The sequence below is a fragment of the Melanostigma gelatinosum genome (genome assembly GCF_949748355.1).
Source record: "Melanostigma gelatinosum genome assembly, chromosome: 19".
Classification (NCBI taxonomy): Eukaryota; Metazoa; Chordata; class Actinopteri; order Perciformes; family Zoarcidae; genus Melanostigma; species Melanostigma gelatinosum.
Genome location: NC_136652.1, coordinates 22,662,699 through 22,685,709, shown reverse-complemented (window position 1 = coordinate 22,685,709; position 23,011 = coordinate 22,662,699). Strand labels below are relative to the sequence as shown.

The 23,011-nt window shown below is 45.8% G+C and overlaps 1 protein-coding gene across 2 annotated transcripts in view; it reads right to left on the bottom strand.

Moving 5' to 3' along the window:
* Positions 1 to 21,265, bottom strand: part of cdc42bpb (CDC42 binding protein kinase beta (DMPK-like)) — a 53,868-nt gene extending 32,603 nt beyond the window's left edge. For both annotated transcript variants that reach the window (XM_079290771.1, XM_079290772.1), the window contains exons 1-13: positions 20,552 to 21,265; positions 14,507 to 14,598; positions 13,866 to 13,949; positions 12,939 to 13,034; positions 10,713 to 10,861; positions 7,252 to 7,345; positions 6,965 to 7,165; positions 6,463 to 6,711; positions 2,483 to 2,708; positions 2,284 to 2,391; positions 2,013 to 2,146; positions 337 to 579; positions 130 to 240 (exon numbers count right to left, since the gene is read on the bottom strand). In XM_079290771.1, the coding sequence (XP_079146897.1) occupies positions 130 to 240; positions 337 to 579; positions 2,013 to 2,146; positions 2,284 to 2,391; positions 2,483 to 2,708; positions 6,463 to 6,711; positions 6,965 to 7,165; positions 7,252 to 7,345; positions 10,713 to 10,861; positions 12,939 to 13,034; positions 13,866 to 13,949; positions 14,507 to 14,598; positions 20,552 to 20,720 (1,956 nt within the window). In that variant the 5' untranslated portion in view covers positions 20,721 to 21,265. The remainder of the gene's footprint in view (positions 1 to 129; positions 241 to 336; positions 580 to 2,012; positions 2,147 to 2,283; positions 2,392 to 2,482; positions 2,709 to 6,462; positions 6,712 to 6,964; positions 7,166 to 7,251; positions 7,346 to 10,712; positions 10,862 to 12,938; positions 13,035 to 13,865; positions 13,950 to 14,506; positions 14,599 to 20,551) is intronic.
* Between the last annotated feature and the right edge of the window lie 1,746 nt (positions 21,266 to 23,011).

Genomic DNA, 23,011 nt, shown 5'->3' with positions numbered 1-23,011 from the left:
CTTCTGTTAATTTAGTAAGGACCAGTTTGAGTTTTAGAGTGTCACCATTACTTGATTGATTGTGTGAGGGTCAAAGAGGGTCCTCACAAGTGCAGAAGTACAAACATGCTTGTGTGTGTGACCTCTGACCTTCAGCTTCTGCAGCTCTGTCTCCAGCTGTTTGGAGTAAACCTCACTGTGCTCCCTGAGCTTCCTCTCCTTCTGCGCCTCCGCCTTCGCATCGTCCAGCTGAGCCTCCAGCTGACAAACACATACAAGGCTTTTATTCTGAAGGACAGGAAGTGACTGATGGTGAGAAGTCCCCCGGGGGTCATGGGGGTTAAATCTTTCTCTCACCTCCTTGCGGTTCTTCTCTGTCTTGCGGATCTCCTGTCTCATGGCGTCCATCTTCTGCAGGAGGGCGTCCATCTCCTCCTCTTTGTCCCTGAGCTGACGGGACAGACGCTGTTTGGAGGACCGCAGGTCGGCCATCCTCTCAGACAGGTCTGAGAACTCCTGCAGGGCCAACTTCCTCTGAGAGTGCGCCTCCTTCAGCTCCTTCGTCTGACTCCTCAGACGCTCCAGAGAGTCCGCCAGCTGCTGCTCACAGGAGGACACCAGGTGTGGTTCAAGACACAGCTGATACTGGACTAGTCACATTCAGGTGGGGGGGTCATGTTCAAAACCAGAGACCACTTCCAGGAATGAGCTCGACCAAATCACCATATAATATATATACAATGTAGTTTGTTGAACCTGATCGTAATGGACCTGAGGGTAGTTAGACCTGATCCTAATAGACCCGAGGATACTTAGACCTGATCCTAATGGACCCGAGCGTACGTACACCTGATCCTAATGGACCCGAGGATACTTATAACTGATCCTAATGGAACCGAGGATACTTAGAACTGATCCTAATGGAACCGAGGATACTTAGACCTGATCCTAATGGACCCGTGGGTACGTACACCTGATCCTAATGGACCCGAGGATACTTAGAACTGATCCTAATGGAACCGAGGATACTTAGAACTGATCCTAATGGAACAGAGGGTACTTAGAACTGATCCTAATGGAACAGAGGATACTTAGAACTGATCCTAATGGAACCGAGGGTACTTAGAACTGATCCTAATGGAACAGACGGTACTTAGAACTGATCCTAATGGAACAGAGGATACTTAGAACTGATCCTAATGGAACAGAGGATACTTAGAACTGATCCTAATGGAACCGAGGGTACTTAGAACTGATCCTAATGGAACCGAGGGTACTTAGAACTGATCCTAATGGAACAGAGGGTACTTAGAACTGATCCTAATGGAACAGAGGGTACTTAGAACTGATCCTAATGGAACAGAGGATACTTAGAACTGATCCTAAAGGGCCTGAGGATACTTAGAACTGATCCTAAAGGGCCTGAGGATACTTAGAACTGATCCTAATGGAACCGAGGGTACTTAGAACTGATCCTAATGGAACCGAGGGTACATATAACTGATCCTAATGGGACCGAGGGTACTTAGAACTGATCCTAATGGAACAGAGGATACTTAGAACTGATCCTAATGGAACCGAGGGTACTTAGAACTGATCCTAATGGAACCGAGGGTACTTAGAACTGATCCTAATGGAACAGAGGATACTTAGAACTGATCCTAATGGAACCGAGGGTACTTAGAACTGATCCTAATGGAACAGAGGATACTTAGAACTGATCCTAATGGAACCGAGGGTACTTGGACCTGATTCTAAAGGGCCTGAGGATACTTGGACCTGATTCTAAAGGGCCTGAGGATACTTGGACCTGATCCTAAAGGGCCTGAGCATACTTAGACCTGATCCTAATGGACCCGAGGATACTTGGACCTGATCCTAAAGGGCCTGAGGATACTTGGACCGGACCCTAATGGACCTGAGGATACTTGGACCGGATCCTAATGGACCTGAGGGTACTTAGACCTGATCTTAGCTGAGCCACTTATATGTACTTGGGTAGACCAGAGAACAGTATCAGTGATGAGAACTACCTTGTGGACTTCTTCTTTCTCCTGTCTCAGGGTCTTCACCTGCCTCTCCAGGGTCTTCAGTTTGGAGGCGGAGCTCTCGTAGTCCTGTCTGAGTGTGACCGCCTCCTCCAGCTGGTGCTCCAGCCTATCAGAGTCTACCACAGAAGAGGGGCGGGGCTTACTCACCTGATGGATATTGACACTGAACATGACCAAAGATTGAATTTGAAGTCATTAATACTGCTGCCTCATCTACTACAACTACTCCTAATACTACCACCACCACTCTGACCTGCCAGCTTCTTCTTCAGCCGTTCAATCTCCTCGTTGAGCTTCTTGATCTCTTTGTCTCGGGTCAGAGTTCCTCCTCGAGCCGGAGCCTGGAGGGCCTGAGTGGACTCTGCAGATACAGAGGTCCGAGGTCAGGAGTACCGGTACTACATCCAATAAATACTTCAGTCCTGTACACTTTAAACACACGTCTGTCTCACCCTGCAGTTTGCGGTTCAGCTCCTGTTTCTCCTGCTCCAGTCGGCGGATCCGCCTCTCGAAGGCCTCGACCTCCTGACCTCCTCCCACCTCCTCCTGACGGAGGCCAAGTCCTGTCTGGCTGACGGAGCTGCGGTCAGCAAAGCAGCTGTCGGTGGTGTAAGTGAAGCCGACGAAGGGGAGGTGCTGACCAGTGAAACCAGTGTGAGACATGGGAGGGGTGATGTCCTGCAGGAGAAACAATGTTAGACTGGACCACCTTTATATTCTGGAGTGTGCATGAGAAAGTCGACAGGTCTTTAACGGTCTTTAATGTGGACCGGACCACAATGACTAGAGGCAGGACCTGAGAGACTAGGGACTGGACCTGAACGACTGGAGGCAAGGTCTGAGAGACTAGAGACAGGATCTTAAAGACAAGAGCGAAGGTCTGAGAGACTAGAGACAGGATCTTAAAGACTAGAGACCTTAAATACTAGAGGCAGGACCTTAAAGACTAGAGACCTTAAAGACTACAGGCAGGACCTGAATGACTAGAGACAGGGCCTTAAAGACAAGAGACAGGACCTGAATGACTAGAGACAGGACCTTAAAGACAAGAGCCAAGGTCTGAGAGACTAGAGGCAGGACCTTAAAGACAAGAGCCAAGGTCTGAGAGACTCGAGACAGGACCTGAATGACTAGAGACAAGACCTGAATGACTAGAGACAAGACCTGAATGACTAGAGACAGGACCTGAATGACTCGTGTAAGAAATTTGAGCATAGAACTGTGTGTTCCGTAGATATAATAAAAGTGGTTAAGAATTCATAATTAAGAATTCATAATTCGTCATAATCATAAGCGTTTTGGAAATGCATAATTAAGATAAGCATAAAGTGTTTTAGGATTAGTAGCTAACAGTAGAATTTGAGACATGTAGCTTTTGCCAAAAGTTGCAAAGTCTTATCTATTATATGGAATGTTTATCATAGAGGGATTAAACAATAACTGACAGTCATTGAACGTGTTAGTAAACTCAGGGACAGAAAGGCAGACAGGCGAATACACTCCTGGAAGTTAGCCAACAAGAATTGGGATAGACGGAAGGGGAGGAGTTTCGAACGGATATGAGGACGGGCATAGAAAGCGTTTTTCTGCCTCTTTTTAGCGTGTGGTTCCCTGGGACGGCTGGGTCCTGGGACCAGAGGTAGTTTTTTCCAAAGTGGGTTAATATTGTAATATTTCAAAGGAGTAATGTACTCTATTGTACAACTGTAATCGTACTTGCATCAGTGGGATTAAATTCCTTTAATTGTAAACCAGTTTTGGCAAGGCAAGTTTATTTGTATAGCACATTTCAACAACAAGGTAATTCAAAGTGCTTCACATAAAACCATTAAAAGCATCAAAACACAAGGCAAAAGAAAAGGAGATTTAAAAACAATTAAAAAACAGTGTAAGAAATAAAACGCAGTAGTAAAATGCAGAAATGCAGGAAATTGATTAATATATTAATTGAACGTGGTTCAATTAAAGGCAGCAGCAAACAGAAAGGTCTTCAATCTTGATCTAAATGAGCTGAGGGTCTCAGCAGACCTGCAGCTTTCTGGGACTTTGTTCCAGATATGTGGAGCAGAAACACTGAACGCTGCTTCTCCATGTTTAGTTCTGACTCTGGGAACAGAAAGTAGACCGGTCCCAGACGACCTGAGGGGTCGGGATGGTTCATAAGGTAGCAGCAGATCAGAGATGTATTTTGGCCCTAAACCATTCAGTGCTTTGTAAACCAACAGCAGGATTTTAAAGTCAATTCTTTGTTGGACAGGAAGCCAGTGCAAAGACCTCAGAACTGGAGTGATGTGATCCACCCTCCTGGTCTTAGTGAGGACTCGAGCTGCAGCGTTCTGAATCAGCTGCAGCTTTCTGACGGACTTTTTACAGAGACCTGTAAACACACCGTTACAGTAGTCCAGTCTGCTGAAGATAAATGCGTGGACAAGTTTTTCCACATCCTGTTGAGACATAAATCCTCTAATCCTTGATATGTTCTTCAGGTGATAGGAGGCTGATTTTGTAATTGTCTTGATATGGCTGTTCAGGTTGAGGTTTGAATCCATAACTACATCTAGATTTCTGGCTTGGTTTGTGGGTTTTAACATCAGTGACTGAAGCTGAGCGGTGATTTTCAATTGTTCGTCCTTGGTACCAAAAACAATTACTTCTGTTTTATCTTTGTTTAATTGAAGAAAATTCTGGCACATCCAGTTGTTGATTTGTTCAATGCAGTTACCCAGCCCTTGTATGGGATTATAGTCCCCTGGTGACATAGTTATGTAGATTTGTGTCGTCTGCATAATTATGATAACACACTTTGTTGTTTTCCATAATCTGAGCTAGTGGAAGCATGTAGATGTTGAACAGAAGAGGCCCCAGTATTGAACCTTGGGGAACACCACATGTCATTTTAGTCAGCTCTGATGTGTAATCAGCTACAGACACAAAGTATTCTCGGCCCTTCAAGTAGGATTCAAACCAGTTAAGTGCTGTGCCAGAGAGTCCCACCCAGATGTTTAGTCTTTCTAGGAGTATGGCATGGTCGACCGTGTCGAATGCAGCACTGAGATCCAGTAACACTAAGACTGAACTTCTGCCATTGTCTATGTTTAAGTGGATGTCGTTGAAAACCTTAACAAGAGCAGTTTCAGTGCTGTGGTGCTGTCGAAAGCCTGACTGGAAAACATCAAAGCAGTTATTTACGGCCAAGAAGTCGGTAAGCTGTTGGAAAACCGCTTTTCAATTATTTTACTTAAAAATGGGAAGTTTGATATTGGCCTATAATTTTTCATCGTTGCAGAGTCTAAACTAGCCTTCTTTAGGAGTGGTTTAATAACTGCAGTTTTTAGGGCTTGTGGGAAGACACCTGAGAGAAGGGATGTGTTTACAATTTGTAAAAGATCAGTGGTCATGCAGTTTGAAATATTTTTGAAAAAGTGTGTTGGTAGAATATCCAAGCAGCAGGAGGATGACTTCAGATGTTGTATGATGTCTTCTAGGCTTCTACGGTCGATTGAATGAAATTGTGTCATGATATTTGAATGGATGTTATTCAGAGATCGGGACAACACATATCTGGAGCTGGAGGCACTGACTGCTTGTCTAATTTTCTGAATTTTGTCAGTAAAAAAGGAGGCAGATTGATTGCATGCCGGTGGATTGGAGCTCAGCAGCTACCGACACTGGAGGGTTTGTTAGCCTGTCGACGGTAGCAAATAAGGCGCGTGTATTGTTCTTGTTTTTGGTTATGATGTCAGAGAAGAATGACTGCCTTGCATTTCTAAGTTCCAAATTGTAATTGCGAAGTCTCTCTTTATAGATGTCACAGTAAACCTGAAGATTAGTTTTTCGCCACCTGCGCTCAGCTTTCCGACACTCTCGTTTCTCTATTCTGACCAGCGTAGCATTTCTCCAAGGAGATCTTTGCTTCCCCGAGACAACCTTCACTTTAGTGGGTGCAATGGCATCAATAATATTTTTAACTTTAAAATTGAAGCCATCTACAAGCTCATTGACTGAGAGGCAAGAGAGGGCTGGTGTGGAGGAGAACTTGTGAATAAATAGTTCACTGGTGTTTTCAGAGATGTAACGCTTTGTCACAACCTTGGTTTGGACATTTGTGTGCAAGGAGTTGCACTCTCAAAGAAAACACAGAAATGATCAGAGAGTGCAACATCAGTCACAGCAACCTTGGAAATGTTTACACCTTTGGTGATGATTAGGTCCAGATTTATTATCGCAGCGTGTCCACTGTGAACAGCAGCTGGCCATGTGCTGTGGCCTCCTCGCTGTGGAGCAGACGCAAATTTCCACACTAGAGACCTGAATGACTAGAGACAGGACCTTAAAGACTAGAGACAGGACCTGAATAACTAGAGACCTGAATGACTAGACTGACGGGTTACTAAGCGGAACACCTGTACAACGCGACTACTTTCGTCCTCACCGGGTTCTTGAGGACGTCGTCGTCCACGTCGAAGTTGGAGGTGTCGGTGGGCGAGGACACGTCGGGGATGTACGGGGCCTCGGCCGACCGGATGTTGTCCCAATCGATCCCGCTGAAGAATGGGTGGCTCTTGAAGTCGGAGATCCCGTTGGCGCCGAGTCGGTGTTCCCTGGAGCACAGCAGGCTCTGGATCAGGTCCTTGGCGTCCTCGGACACGTCGGCCACATGAGAGGGGAACTGGAAACGCTCCTGGAGACAAAGAGGGAAGTAAAGAGGACAGCAATGGAGACTAGTCCACTGAGACCAGTCCAGATTTAGAAGACAGGAAGTAGGACGAGAGTCAAGAGACAGACGACCTGGAAACGGCTCAGATTCAGTATTCTGGCTCATTGTTGGTCAGAGAAATCCTGAAAGAACTTCATCAGACCAAAGTCTCACAGCTTTTCTTATTTTGACAAAATTTAGAGTTAGTTTGAAGTGAATCCACAGACTGAACTCTGACCTCGTGGTTCATGATCTTGCCGTAGGTTTCCACTAGAGACTCGGCGTAGAACGGCGTTTCCCCATAGAGCATCTCGTACATGCAGACTCCCAGAGACCACCAGTCACACTCCGGTCCGTAGCGGCCCATCCCGTCCTCCATCGCCTGCAGGATCTCTGGGGAGATGTAGTCTGGGGTCCCCACGGCCACAGAAGACTGCACCTGCACCGCGACCAGGGACACAGAGTCCTTAAGTCTGTCCCTGGAGGACTAAAGTCAACATAATAACGAGAGTGTTGGTGTGTTACCGTGCCGTCCTCCATCATCCGGAGACAAGACCCGAAGTCAGCGAGGCGGATGTGACCGTTAACATCCAGCAGGACGTTGTCTGGTTTAATGTCTCTGTGACATTAAGTGACCATTAAAACAGATTAAATAACCATTAAAACACATTAACTAACCATTTAAACACACTAAATAATAGGGGTGGGGGGGGGAAATCGATACAGCATAGTATCGCGATATTTAGCTTGGCGATATTGTATCGATACACGGATGCCAAGTATTGATCTTTTATTCTATAAACTATTTATAAATATATATATATATATATATATATATATATATATATATATATATATTTTTTTTTTTTTTTTTCTTTAGAAAAATCAAATTAATTGCTTCTTCAGTCCACTAGATGGAGCTGAGTTGTTGTCTGGTGAGGTCAGCAAAGGTCCGGGTCAGCGTGATTTGGTAGGAAGTCGGTCAAAACAGGACATCTGACCTCACAACGGGGTTAAACCTGCCAACAGCAGCCGGCTCATGAGGAGAGCAGCGCATCACTGTCTCTCTGCCGCCACGTCCACGCATCACAAGTTACACTGAGTTATATAACGCTAATATCCTACTTATTCAAGTTATAGTTCATACACTGAGTTATATAACGCTAATATCCTACTTATTCAAGTTATAGTTCATATGCTGAGTTATATAACGCTAATATCATACTTATACAAGTTATAGTTCATATGCTGAGTTATATAACGCTAATATCCTACTTATTCAAGTTATAGTTCATATACTGAGTTATATAACGCTAATATCATACTTATACAAGTAATAGTTCATATGCTGAGTTATATAACGCTAATATCATACTTATACAAGTTATAGTTCATATGCTGAGTTATATAACTCTAATATCCTACTTATATCAGTTATAGTTCATATACTGAGTTATATAACTCATATCCTACTTATATCAGTTATAGTTCATATGCTGAGTTATATAACTCTAATATCCTACTTATACAAGTTATAGTTCATATGCTGAGTTATATAACTCATATCCTACTTATATCAGTTATAGTTCATATACTGAGTCCACACGTTTGCATTCAGTTAAGTTGAACTATGTAGTAGGGCTGCACGATTATGGCCAAAATCATAATCATTATTATTTTTGTTCAATATTGCGATCACGATTATTTCACGATTATTCATTAATTTTAGGGACATCTTTTTATTGCACTTTCATGTTTAAATGAACTAGAACACTGCTTCCACTTCCATGTTGTGCTACATTCAGGCTAATGTACAAGTCTTTGCATCAGCCTGGTCCTGATCACAGTGCATCTCGTAGAAGGAAAATATAAATAAAGTATCAACACTTTCCCCAAAATTAAATCAACAGAGCACGGCTTTCACTTCCATGTTGTGCTACATTCCAGCTAATGTACATCAAAATAAAACATATTTATTGGACACGTCTTTGGCCAAATGAAATGCGATTGCATGCGTTATGTCAGCGTGTCGTTGGGAGGTGGATGGATGCGCTGTGCAGGGTCACTGTTCTGGTTTCTGGGTTGACGTTGGACATGGACGGAGGTCCAGTGAGGTGACGTTAGCTTTGGCCTTAATACGTTCATCCTACTTTGGGTTGTGGTGATTTTTCAGGTGGCTGAACAAGTTGGTTGTATTGCTATGCGGCGCAGACACAACTCGAACGCACTCTGTCATATGAGTTGTTCTTGGTTAACATCACTTGCCCGAAATCCAAAACACTTCCAGACAACGAATGATGATCCTTTGAGGGACTAGCTCCTCCCCTTCTGCTCCTGACATTAGATTCACCTTTCACCCGACACCGTCTGCTCTCTGTCTGTCTCTCTTCTTCTACTCGACTGCAGACAGAACTTTCTGTGATGCTGCCGCTGCAGGGTGCACGCATGACACCTCCCGTCTCGTTCGCCCCCTGGTGGTCGGCTGACTGTTAGGTGAGGAAGCGCTTGATTTGATATGTAGCAGAGCACGCATTTTAAACGTCAATATCACTGACGATCATGCTCATTTAATCGTGGCAGCCAAAATCGTGATCGCGATTAAAATTCGATTCATTGTGCAGCCCTACTATGTAGTAATACAAACAGTTCAGTTTGTCAGGTTCATGCAACATTTATGAGATTGTTGGTCAGTCTGTCTGCTTGACGATCATATTCTGCTGCAATAAAAATGATTGAAGTGAGATGAACAGACTGAAAACTTCTTATCAGATAAAACATGACAGGTTTCCTTTGGGGACATCATCTGAAGTTCAAAAAAGTAATAAATCGCAATATAGGCCTATGTTATCGCAATACTCAGAATGTCGCAGCATCGCGACAATGTCGCAGCATCGCGACATTGTCGCGACATTGTCGCGACATTGTCGCGACATTGTCGCGACATTGTCGCGACATTGTCGCGACATTGTCGCGACATTGTCGCGACATTGTCGCGACATTGTCGCGACATTGTCGCGACATTGTCGCGACGCTGCGACATTGTCGCGACATTGTCGCGACATTGTCGCGACGCTGCGACATTGTCGCGATGCTGCGACAATGTCGCGACAATGTCGCGACATTGTCGCGATGCTGCGACAATGTCGCGACAATGTCGCAGCATCGCGACAATGTCGCAGCATCGCGACAATGTCGCAGCATCGCGACAATGTCGCAGCGTCGCGACAATGTCGCAGCGTCGCGACAATGTCGCAGCGTCGCGACAATGTCGCAGCATCGCGACAATGTCGCAGCATCGCGACAATGTCGCAGCATCGCGACAATGTCGCAGCATCGCGACAATGTCGCAGCATCGCGACAATGTCGCAGCATCGCGACAATGTCGCAGCATCGCGACAATGTCGCAGCATCGCGACAATGTCGCAGCATCGCGACAATGTCGCAGCATCGCGACAATGTCGCAGCATCGCGACAATGTCGCAGCATCGCGACAATGTCGCAGCATCGCGACAATGTCGCAGCATCGCGACAATGTCGCAGCATCGCGACAATGTCGCAGCATCGCGACAATGTCGCAGCATCGCGACAATGTCGCAGCATCGCGACAATGTCGCAGCATCGCGACAATGTCGCAGCATCGCGACAATGTCGCAGCATCGCGACAATGTCGCAGCATCGCGACAATGTCGCAGCATCGCGACAATGTCGCAGCATCGCGACAATGTCGCAGCATCGCGACAATGTCGCAGCATCGTGACAATGTCGCAGCATCGTGATAATGTCGCAGCATCGTGATAATGTCGCAGCATCGTGACAATGTCGCAGCATCGTGATAATGTCGCAGTATCGTGATAATATCGCATCGTGACTTAAGTATCGTGATCATGTCGTATCGCGGGATCTCTGGTGATTCCCACCCCTACTAAATAACCATTAAAACACCGTCAGCCTCCACATTCCCCCAGTGATCCCAGTAGAACCAGTACCTGTGGATGTAGTGCTGCTGGTGGATGGAGTGGACGGCGAGCACCATCTCAGCCACATAGAACTTGGACATGTCCTCTGGAAGACGATCTTCAAACTTACTGAGCAGAGTCAGCAGGTCCCCGCCCACGTAGTAATCCATCACCAGGTACTACCAGGAGACAACAGATCAATACCAACCAATAACAGCTCAGCGATCATTTACACTCCGTTCTAGAGCGACTGCGGCCAAGTGGAGAGCAGCGCCGTCCTTCAATCAAGGACCGGCGGTTTGATCCCCGGCTCCGCTAGTCGCATGTCGATGTTTCTTGAGCCAGACACTTACCCCCAAAATGTCTCCCGTAGCTGAGACGGTGTCGAATGTAGGGCTGCAACGATTATTTGAAATCATCGATTCATCTGGTGATTATTTTTTCGATGAATCGGATATTAATGGGCCAAAAAAGGCGAGTGAATAAAAACGTGTCTTTAGTCTTGCACACTATACCAGCCCTGCTTTACGACTGCTATTACCGAGCTAACGCTAACCTGTCATGCTTGTCAAGCTGGATAAGGAGTAAACAGCAGAAGAGCTGCTGGAGGGACGTTAGGTTCCTCACTTCAGAACGGAGCTAAAGTAGGATTCTGTAGTGACTGACCCTGCTGTTGAACTCCTCCTCATCAAGGACTCCAACATGTTTACGTTTTAGGTGCTGAATCATCACCGTGGTGCTCCCGTGCCATGCCATGTCGCTTTTGCATATCTTGCAATTAACACACCTTTTCGATTTATTGAGTGTGAAATGCTCCCACACCTTGGATGACTTCGCCCCAGCGCGATAGCCTATCAGCGTTGAGATGTTTCTCCTGTCATCACTGACTTCCTGCCGTTGTTGAATCAGGAAATAAATCCTGTAGCGTCTGTGTTCACCCAGAGCTCTACGATACCTCATATCAACAGAGACCGGACCAAACTATGTGTATGCATGTGTGTGTGTAAACCAAACGGTACAAACAATGAGTAGACGCTGCCATATTTACGTCTACGTGACGTTATTGAGTGCTGGTGGAGCTGCTACGATGTTAGCTTAGCCTAGCACCGACCCATCAGAGCTCCATTGAGAAGACAAGTAGCCTACAAATCGGTATCATTACGTAGTTATTTCCCTTTTTGTCGGTTTATTGCCGTTGAATCACAGCAAATCAGTTTATTTAGTGTTCATACAGCTGTAGTAAACAGCAACCTGTGGCTTGATAGACACAGTGAATACAGCTCGATGCAATCCACGGAGCTCCTCTGGACAATGTTATGAACCAGACATGACGGCGTTTAGTTTCCCGGGATATATGTGACTTCCACAACACGTACTAAGCAGAAATAGAGGTTATTATTTCCATGGTTAATGGCGCAACTTATTGAGTGGCGTAATAATCGCGCGACACAACGAATCGATAATGAAATTCGTTGCCTTTCAAAGTCCTTCGCTCGCTCCCGATCTGTGCCGTTTAAATGCGTTTACCGTGAATGTCAGCGTAGAGGTGCACTAACATGTAAGTGTCTGCTGAGTTGACCGCAGTCTCGCAGTCACAGGTCTGATTAAGAAGCGCTCCATTTGTTGCCCCTCTCCTAGTGATATCAGGGGCAAAATGATAGTTCTTAGGGGCAGTTTTGCCCTTTGCCCTCGTGTATTTCCGACGCTGGCACCAGTAGTACCAGTAGTAGCACCAGTAGCAGTAGTACCGGTAGTACCAGTAGTAGCACCAGTAGTACCGGTAGTACCAGCAGCAGTTGTACCGGTAGTAGTAGTAGTAGCACCAGTAGTAGTCGTAGTAGCACCGGTAGTAGTACCGGTAGTACCAGCAGTGGTAGTACCGGTAGTAGTAGTAGTAGCACCAGTAGTAGTCGTAGTAGCACCAGTAGTAGTCGTAGTAGCACCAGTAGTACCACCAGTAGTAGTAGTACCGGTAGTACCAGCAGTAGTAGTACCAGTAGTAGCACCAGTCGTACCAGTATTAGCACCAGTAGCAGTAGTACCAGTAGTAGTCGTAGTAGCACCAGTAGTATCAGTAGTAGCACCAGTAGTAGTACCGGTAGTACCAGCAGTAGTAGCACCAGTAGTAGTCGTCGTAGCACCAGTAGTACCAGTAGTAGCACCAGTAGTAGTCGTACCAGCAGTAGTAGCACCAGTAGTAGTCGTAGTAGCACCAGTAGCAATAGTACCGGTAGTACCGGCAGCACCAGTACTGACCAGGTAGTTGTCGTCCTGGAAGGCGTAGTGCAGCGTTGTGATCCACTGACTGTCTCCTTTCACTAGAACATCCCGTTCTTCTCTGAAACACGCCGTCTGAACACAGAACATGTTTACATGTTAAATACAACACGCCAACATCCAGAAAACTATCACATGTTGGAACAAACATGTTAACATCATGACATCATCCATGTTAGGTCGAACACGCCTGGACCAGAACTGGACTGAAAATGGAACCAAGCTCTAAACTCACCTGCATATGTAGAATAGAACGCGGGGGGACGTCTGTCATGCGCGGGGGGACCGTCTGTCATGCGCGGGGGGACCGTCTGTCATGCGCGGGGGGACCGTCTGTCATGCGCGGGGGGACCGTCTGTCATGCGCGGGGGGACCGTCTGTCATGCGCGGGGGGAACGTCTGTCATGCGCGGGGGGAACGTCTGTCATGCGCGGGGGGACCGTCTGTCGTGCGCGGGGGGACCGTCTGTCATGCGCGGGGGAACGGATGTCATGCGCGGGGGAACGGATGTCGTGCGCGGGGGGACCGTCTGTCGTGCGCGGGGGGAACGTCTGTCATGCGCGGGGGAACGGATGTCGTGCGCGGGGGGAACGTCTGTCGTGCGCGGGGGGAACGTCTGTCGTGCGCGGGGGGAACGTCTGTCATGCGCGGGGGAACGGATGTCGTGCGCGGGGGAACGGATGTCGTGCGCGGGGGGAACGTCTGTGGTGCGCGGGGGGAACGTCTGTCGTGCGCGGGGGGAACGTCTGTCGTGCGCGGGGGGAACGTCTGTCGTGCGCGGGGGGAACGTCTGTCGTGCGCGGGGGGAACGTCTGTCGTGCGCGGGGGGAACGTCTGTCGTGCGCGGGGGAACGTCTGTCGTGCGCGGGGGAACGGATGTCATGCGTGGGGGAACCAATAACTCACCTCCGCTCTCTTTAACATCTCCCACTTATTGAGGATCTTCATGGCGTAAACTCTCTCTGTGTGCTTCATCTTCACCACAGCAACCTGAGAGACATTCAGGTTCAGGGAAACGTTAGTCGTCGTTTTTCTTCTCGTTGACATGAAGTCTGTTCAAACAGGTTATTAAACTCTGAGTCAGACTTTACCTCTGAGCCACGCCTGTACCACACACACACAGCTGTGTACAGAGACCTCTGTGTGTTCATATACTGAGGCAGCAGGAGGGTGTGGCTTCAACACACCTTTACCTCTGGTATGTGGACAATGTGCACACAGTTTGTTTTAAGAGGTTATGGAATATTTTCTTAACTTTTCTTCTGGAATTGATGCATTTTGAGTCACAATATCAAACGGAGAAGGGGGAAGAGGAGGAGAAGGAGGAGAGATGAGGAGTTAAGAAGAGGAAGAAGTGGAGGAGAAAGAGGAAGAGTAGGAGAGATGAGGAGTTAAGAGGAAAGGATGTAAAGAAGATTGAGGGTCTTTCATTTCCTAATGTTGTACCTCGTGGCTTCTGTTCTTTTCGCCTTAGTCCCTCCCACTATGAGAACAGAGGAGAGAGGAGACGAGGAGGAAACATGCCTTGAACAAACAGGAAGTCATACCTCTCCAAAAGCTCCTCGTCCAATCACCTTCAGCATCTCAAAGTCATCTCTGTGCAGCCGCATGTCCTTCACTGTGGTAGTGAACGGCCTCACTGAGGAGACAACATGCTGTTATTACACTGTTATTACACGGGGGGGTGAACAGCCTCACTAAGGACAGAGACCACACGCTGTTATTACACTGGTATTACACGGTGGTGGTGAACAGCCTCACTAAGGACAGAAATAACACGCTGTTATTACACTGGTATTATACTCATATTAATAGTATTACACTCATGAATATATATTATTACACGTTACTACACCGTTATTGTTATATTGTCGTTATTATATTATTACACGGTTATTATACTGCTATTGCACTATTATACTCATATTAATAGTATTAGTACACGGTTATTACACTCATTAATAGTGCTATTACAATGATATACTATTACACACAAACAGAAATGAATGAAGATGTAATGAAGCTTAATCTGTAGTAGGGTTGTCACGATACCAAAATTATGACATCAATACGATACCTGCCATAAATATCACGATACCCGATACTTACGATACGATACCAGAATTCGATACAATACCACAAATACGATGCTGGTATATTTATCTGTCTGACTGTCTGGGAGTGGGGGGGGGGGTAAACAATGCTTCATTTACTTGCACAGTGAGTTTGATATTTTCACTTCATATTTTATCTTAATTCATGGAATAATTATTTTTCCTGAACTAAAAATAAAAATAATTAGCTCAAGATCCACCAGCATGGAGCCATTTTGCATGAATTCTGTTTCATTTAGTGCACGTTTGTGTGCATTGTGACTAGGGCTGGGTTGGGTTTCAATTTCCTGTACGAAATGAATTTTTCACACCGTCATACCGGTGCACAGCCGAAACAACTTCTGTTGCTCTTCAACAGGCAGCAAAATATATTGTTCACCGCTAGGAATGCTACAGTCGGAGCTAGTTATTTTAGCTGGATTGAGAGGGAACCCTAGTCATGGTCATAACTTTATAACAATGAACAACCCACAACTAACGCTCTTTAACAGGGCAAAACACCACGACACAACAGTTTGTGACAGATGAACAATTTGTAGCATTAATAAGTGTACATTTATAAAATTTCTCCGCCGAACTGCATGCTGGGTAAAGCTCGCTAACAACAGTCTGCTAACAGCTGAGAGGCTCTGTGCTCCAGCAGTGGCGGGCCGTGCATGTTATACCTGGGCCTTCACTGCTGTCCTGCAGCTGAAACACAGCTGCGCTTATTAGTTTCGCGTCAAAATGAAGCAAACACCTGCAGATAGAGCGTCTCCTCTCTGCTCTGACTGCAGCTGGGACTCTGAGTGCTTTGGGGCAGCGGAGGGGCTCACGGCAGCTCGCGCTGCTCGTTCACGACAGTGCAGAACGTACGAGCTTTAACGTCAAAACACCAGAAAAGTCTCCAACAACACCAGAATAAGTCGCTAGATTTGTCACTAGTAGCTTTTGACAAAACAAGTCGCCATGAGTGTTTGGAAAGTCTCCAGATTTAGCGAGAGAGTTGCCAAGTTGGCAGCGGCTAAATATGTCCCCAGAACAACACTGGATGCAACAATGGTTCCTATCACATATTAAACCAAACAAAAATCTTCATAAAAACAAGTTGTAAAAATAATAATATATAAACAAGCATGTTAAAGCTGCTGCAGATGTAAAAACAAACACATTTAACTTACCAGAGCTGCTGTTCACTATTTAAAGACAAACTCCATCCTCCTTTCTTTGTTAATAAAGAGTTTAATCTCATGTTGTTCAGTACATCCGTGTGTTTTAGTTCCAGTAAGAAGTCCTTCTCCATTCATGGACGCCAGTGAAGACAGTAGAGCCTCCCCAGTTGTATTTCTTGAATACGTTTTAATGCGTTTGAGGCTGAACATGTCCGCTCACAGAGGCAGCAGATTTTGAGATAGTCACCGCCCAACACGTCAGGCTAGCCCACTGACCAATCACGTACTTGTAGGCCAGCTAGCAGCTCTGACACGTCAAAGAATACGCCCAACATGTCAAACTAAAGATCTGATTGGTTGAACACTGATAATCAACAACATCGTCCCCGTGTACTTTAATCTGCACTGGCTGCAGGTGAGAGTCTGCAGGCCTCTGGCTCTGTTCTACCGAGAGACACCGAGGTGAAATCTGATTGGATAAAAGTTCCTTCAGCTACTTAAAACAAGCTGCACTGGAAGCAGAGCAACTGAGGAAGACAGTAGCTGTGCAATGAGAACATGAGATCATTTAAGAAAAATTATAAAATTATAAAATTATTTTATTTTTTTAAATTTATATAGCTTTGTGATTCTGTTTAGGCCAGCAGAGAAGGCCTTGCAGGCCCTGACAGCCGTAGGAGCGGCTTCTGTACAACTTGAAGTTAGGGCTGCACAATTAATCAAATTTTAATCGCAATCACGATTGTGGCTGCCACGATTAAATAAGCATGAAAACAGGAAGTGACGGAACGGAAGACACGCCACAGAAACAGCTGTTCACCGCTCGCTGGCCGGCCGTTTCTTCTCGACGTTAATTAATTCATGCTTTAACGCGAAAAAAGAAATACCGTGATACACCGTGAAACCGCCAGAATCTTACAAAATACCGTGATATGCATTTTTGGTCATACCGCCCAGCCCTAGATGTGACCTCATGATCATATAGGCTTGTCGTCAAACTCGGCTAATGCTGCGTTCACACCGGTCGCGTTGATTTTTTGACGCACTGCAAAATCGCGTCCAACGCACTGCACAATCGCGTCCAACGCGCCGCCGGTCGTGTTCACACCAAACGCCGCAAAATCTCTTAGCGCCGGAGAGGGGGCGTGGTTTATCGACTGGAAGCCGTTCACCTGGCCGTCATTTCTTTCCGCTTTCAACCGTGAAAGGAAAAAGGACAATTGCTGCTTTGTACGTGTTGTGGAAGTCCCTCAAACATCGGAATGCCAAACGCCGTCATGTCTGGTTCATAATATTGTTCAGAGGAGCTCCGTGGATTTCATCGAGCTGTATTCACTGTGTCTAGCAAGCCACCGGTCACTGTTTACTACAGCTGTAGGAACACAACATAAACTGATTTGGCTGTGATTCAACGGCAATAAACCGACAAAAAGGGACTCCGAAATAACTACGTAATGATGCCGATTTGTAGGCTACTTGTCTTCTCAATGGAGCTCTGATGGGTCGGTGCTAGGCTAAGCTAACATCGTAGCAGCTCCACCAGCACTCAATAACGTCACGTAGACGTAAATATGGCAGCGTCTACTCATTGTTTGTACCGTTTGGTTTACACACACACATGCATACACATAGTTTGGTCCGGTCTCTGTTGATATGAGGTATCGTAGAGCTCTGGGTGAACACAGACGCTACAGGATTTATTTCCTGATTCAACAACGGCAGAAAGCCAGTGATGACAGGGGGAGCAACTCAACGCTGATAGGCTATCGCGCCACAGCGTCACGCGATTATGTCGCTGAAGTTGAAAAATTTCAGCTCGCGCGTTGGCGATTTTGCGGCGTCCAACGCGTCCACCGCACTGCAATAACGCGTCCAACGCGCCATCGCAAAATCGCGGCGCGCCAGTGTCATCGCGTCTGTGCATAGACTTTGTATGTAATCGCGACGCGCGTCAAAAAATCAACGAGACCGGTGTGAACGCAGCATAAGGCTACTCGTGTTAGCTGTATATGGGTGAGCTTGGGGGTGTTCATGTTTATAATCAGATTTGCTTTGAAAAGTTCGGGGTGTCTGTCGTTAAGGTGCTTTGTCTCGACTGTGTGGTCACGAATAAACTTAATTTCATCAGTTTATTTAGAATGAGTTCATGTCTGGCCTGGGCTACGTTCTTGAATCAAGCTAGTTAGACGTGTAGCCTCCCTTGGTCTGTGTGGCTTTGAAACAAGTTTCGCAGACGGGTCTCTGTACGTCAGTGGGGACCGTACACGGACCCCCATTTCCGTTTTTGGTTTGAAACGAAAAACAAGAATACCGTATTTCCGTATTGTCGTTTTTTCGACTGAACGGTAAAACGGACCTTGATGCATGTCTCCCCTGCTATCACTCGCTCTGAGTGAGCGCTGCCTGTTGCGTGTGTGAGTGCTGGGTAGCCCCGCCCCCTTGCAGTCAATGCCTGCAGGCAGCGTCACAGGGAGCGGAGCAGGAAGTGCGCTCTGATCGCTACTATTAGTATCGCTACTAAAAATATGCAAAATCGTATCGTTTTTAACGTACAGGTACCGCGGTACCTTTTTAGTATCGATACACCGTGCAACATTAATCTGTAGTTGATAAGTGTAACAGACAGAGGACAATGATCATAGAAACTAAATCTATCACAGTGACATCATTGAGGGTCACCCGAGGGTCCTGGGACAGAGGATGTCGCATGTGTACAGATTGTAAAGCCCTCTGAGGCAAATTTGTGATTATGGGCTGTACAAAATAAATTGAATTGAATTGAATTATTGGGCCTCACCATGCCTATTTGAACAAAGAAAAAAACTCGGGCCTGCTTTTCAGCCAAAAGCCTGATTGGAGTTGAAGAATTCTACGCCGCGTTCTCTCCCCGTTAACGTCAACTTTGTGCCGGTTACCAGAAAGAATAGTTTATCGCTGTGCAGCTGAGAGCTCCGCGACCGAGTTAACTGCTGACTAGAAGGACCATGTTGACCATTAAGAAGTCATCTCACAGTAAGAGGTTTAGATTGGTGTCTGGGCAGAGTGAGGTCATTGTGTGTTTATTACCTTGTTACTGTGTTGTTATAACGTGTTGTGTTCATGCTCTGACGGCTGAATCCTGTTATACTGTGTATTTAATACAACCGTGGTGAGATAGATCAGTCACTGCTAGTGGAGCTGGAGATTCCATCGGAACATGAAGACCACATGAAGACCCCCCCAACCCCCGTGAAGTCCACCTAAACCGCCACGAAGTCCACCTAAACCTACTTGACGTTAGGGCTGCACAATTAATCGAATTTTAATCGCAATCACGATTGTGTCTGCCACGATTAAATAAGCATGATCGTCTGCGATATTGGCATTTAAAATGCATGCTCTGCTACATATCAAATCAAGCGCTTCCTCACGTAACAGTAGAGAGACAGATGGCCACGGGTGTCGTGTGAAAGCTAAATTAAGTATCAGCGCGAGGAGCTAGCCCCTCGAAAAGGATCATTCGTTGTCTGGAAGTTTTTTGGATTTTGGGCAAGTGATGTTAACCAAGAACAAATCATATGACAGAGTGCGTTCGAGTTGTGTCCGCATAGTAATCGCTAATGCTAATGCTAATGGCAATGCGCGCATAGCGATTAGCTGGAATGTAGCACAACATGGAAGTGAAAGCAGTGCTCTGTTGATTTCATTTTGGGGAAAGTGTTGATACTTTGTTATTTATATTTTCCTTCTACGAGATGCACTGTGATCAGGACCAGGCTGATGCAAAGAGTTGTACATTAGCCTGAATGTAGCACAACATGGAAGTGGAAGCAGTGTTCTAGTTCATTTAAACATGAAAGTGCTGCAATAAAAAGATGTCCCTAAAATGAATGAATAATCGTGAAATAATCGTGATCGCAATATTGATCAAAATAATCGCGATAATGATTTTGGCCATAATCGTGCAGCCCTACTTGAAGTCCACCTAAACCTCCACGAAGTCCACCCGAACCCCCATAAAGACCACCCTACCCCCCATGAAAACCACCTAAACCTCCATGAAAACCACCTAAACCTCCACGAAGACCACCTGAAGTGACCACCTGAACCCCAATAAAGACTACCTGACCTCCCAATAAAGACTACCTGAACCCCGTGAAGACTACCTGAACCCCAATAAAGACTACCTGAACCCCAATAAAGACTACCTGACCCCCTCTGGGTGGACCCCTGTGTCCCCGGGGAGAACCTGGCGGCCCTTTGGTGACCGCTAAAGGGTCCCGGGACCGTGTGTGTGTGTGTTTTAACTGTTCTATAGAATAAGACGCAGCCCAGGATCGGGACCTACCCCACTCCAGGAAGTCGGTGATGTGCTTCTCCCTCTTCAGTGGGGAGTGAGAGACCTCAGTGTAGACGCAGAGCAGCAGGTCGAGCAGCGCCTCCACGCTCAGAGAACCGGCCGCCTTCTGCTCCAGCAGCAGCTCCTCCAGATGCTTCAAACGGACCTGAGCCGACATCCTGGACCTGGACCCCCGGGACCGTTCTTCTCCGATGAGTAACCGACACTCAGTCCGATGAGTAACCGACACTAACCGAGCCCGACCCGCCTCTCGAGGCTCTTCGGCTCCGCTTCCGGTCGAGCTCCGCCTGCTAGCTGCGGCTAGCTCGTTAGCTCCGGGAAAACGTTCCCGACCATTTTGATCCGTCCGTGTGTGTCGGTGAGTCGGTTGAGTCTCCTCCGGTTTAAACGTCGAGTCCGTTCGCGTTAGCGGCTCGTTGTGTCTACAGGCCCGCGTCTAGTCGGCTATAATCCCGTAAATCTGGACTTTCCTCTCGATATATCGGTCGGATATCGGTGGGAGCGTCGACTCCCTCAGGTCGGCCGCTCCATGTCCACCGGTCGGTGTAATCAGCTCGGTACCATGACCGGGAGCTCCGGGACGGACTCGGGACGAACTACGTCACTCATTCGGTACCGTGTGCAGCAGGTCACCGAGGATCGGTTCGGTGTGTGAGCCAGGCTGCCGGTGCGGCTGGTCAGTGGGAATATGGCTGATCTCAGAGCGGATCATTCGGGAAGCTGAAGGTACCACAACACACTTCCTGTCTGGAAGAGTTTCACAATAAAAGACAAATTTAAAGTATTAAACACTTTTATTCAAAATAAAGGGCTACAACTTTATTTTGGCTAGAATGTGAAAATAATACAAAGTAAGAGCTTTTGTATAAATCTGTAGGATAAAGAAAGGAGATTATTTGCTCTTAAACTTCACATATTAAGTAAAGTTTCAATATATTTTAAAGAACAAATCAACAGATACATCATAAACTATTAAATCCACGTGTGATCTGCTTATATCCCTCAGGAATATATTCAGACAGCAAATAAATTAACTGAAGAACAGAAAATCATTGAGAATATATAAAACAAAAAAATAAGAAAGGGAAATATGTCAACTGTTGAACACTAAAACTTCTCCGTGCCTTTACTTTGAAGGATAATATACTAGTTCCGGAAGTTAGTACCTGCTGCCCTGTGCTGACCTGACTCACCTGTCTGTTTCTCCCTGAGGAGCACAGTGGCCCCGCCTTCCTGCACCGGAAATGCTCTCCATGCATGACGTCATGACGTGATTGACAGGAGCCGGGATAGACTGGTACCCCCCCCCACTCACACACACATAAACACAATAAGGAAAACAAAAACACAGACGGGTCTGACATCATCATAGATCATAGATCATCATCATAGATATAGATATATAGATCTATATATCTATATAGATATAGATATATAGATCTATAGATCTATAGATCTATATATATATAGATATAGATCTATAGATCTATATCTATATATATATATAGAGAGAGAGAGAGAGAGAGAGAGAGAGAGAGATATGAGGACATGAGGACACTCTGTCTGTCCCCTGATGGTCCAGCTGGTGGTGGTGGAGGGGGGGGGGGTGGAGAGTCTTATCAGCTGATTAGCTGTAAGAAGATTAACGACGTCTCCAAACTCTGATTCTCTGGATGAATATTTGTTTCAGTGTCGTGAGCTGCAGAGGACGATGGAGGTCTGAGGACGGACAGACTGCTGCTGTCTACAGGTACACTTCTGTCCTGTGTCCTGTCCTCTGTTGCCTCTCCTCTACCCTCCGTCTTTTTCCTGTGTCCTCTATCCTCTCTCTTCTAACACTTTAGTTTGATTGTAACAGTTTAGTTTGATGATAACAGTTTAGTTTGATTATAACAGTTCAGTTTGATTGTAACAGTTTAGTTTGATGATAACAGTTTCGTTTGATTGTAACAGTTTAGTTTGATGGTAACAGTTTAGTTTGATTGTAACAGTTTAGTTTGATTGTAACAGTTTAGTTTGATTGTAACAGTTTAGTTTGATTGTAACAGTTCAGTTTGATTGTAACAGTTTAGTTTGATGGTAACAGTTTAGTTTGATTGTAACAGTTTAGTTTGATTGTAACAGTTTAGTTTGATTGTAACAGTTTAGTTTGATTGTAACAGTTTAGTTTGATTGTAACAGTTTAGTTTGATGGTAACAGTTTAGTTTGATTGTAACAGTTTAGTTTGATGGTAACAGTTTAGTTTGATTGTAACAGTTCAGTTTGATGGTAACAGTTTAGTTTGATGGTAACAGTTTAGTTTGATTGTAACAGTTTAGTTTGATGGTAACTGTTTAGTTTGATGGTAACAGTTTAGTTTGATTGTAACAGTTTAGTTTGATTGTAACAGTTTAGTTTGATTGTAACAGTTTAGTTTGATTGTAACAGTTCAGTTTGATTGTAACAGT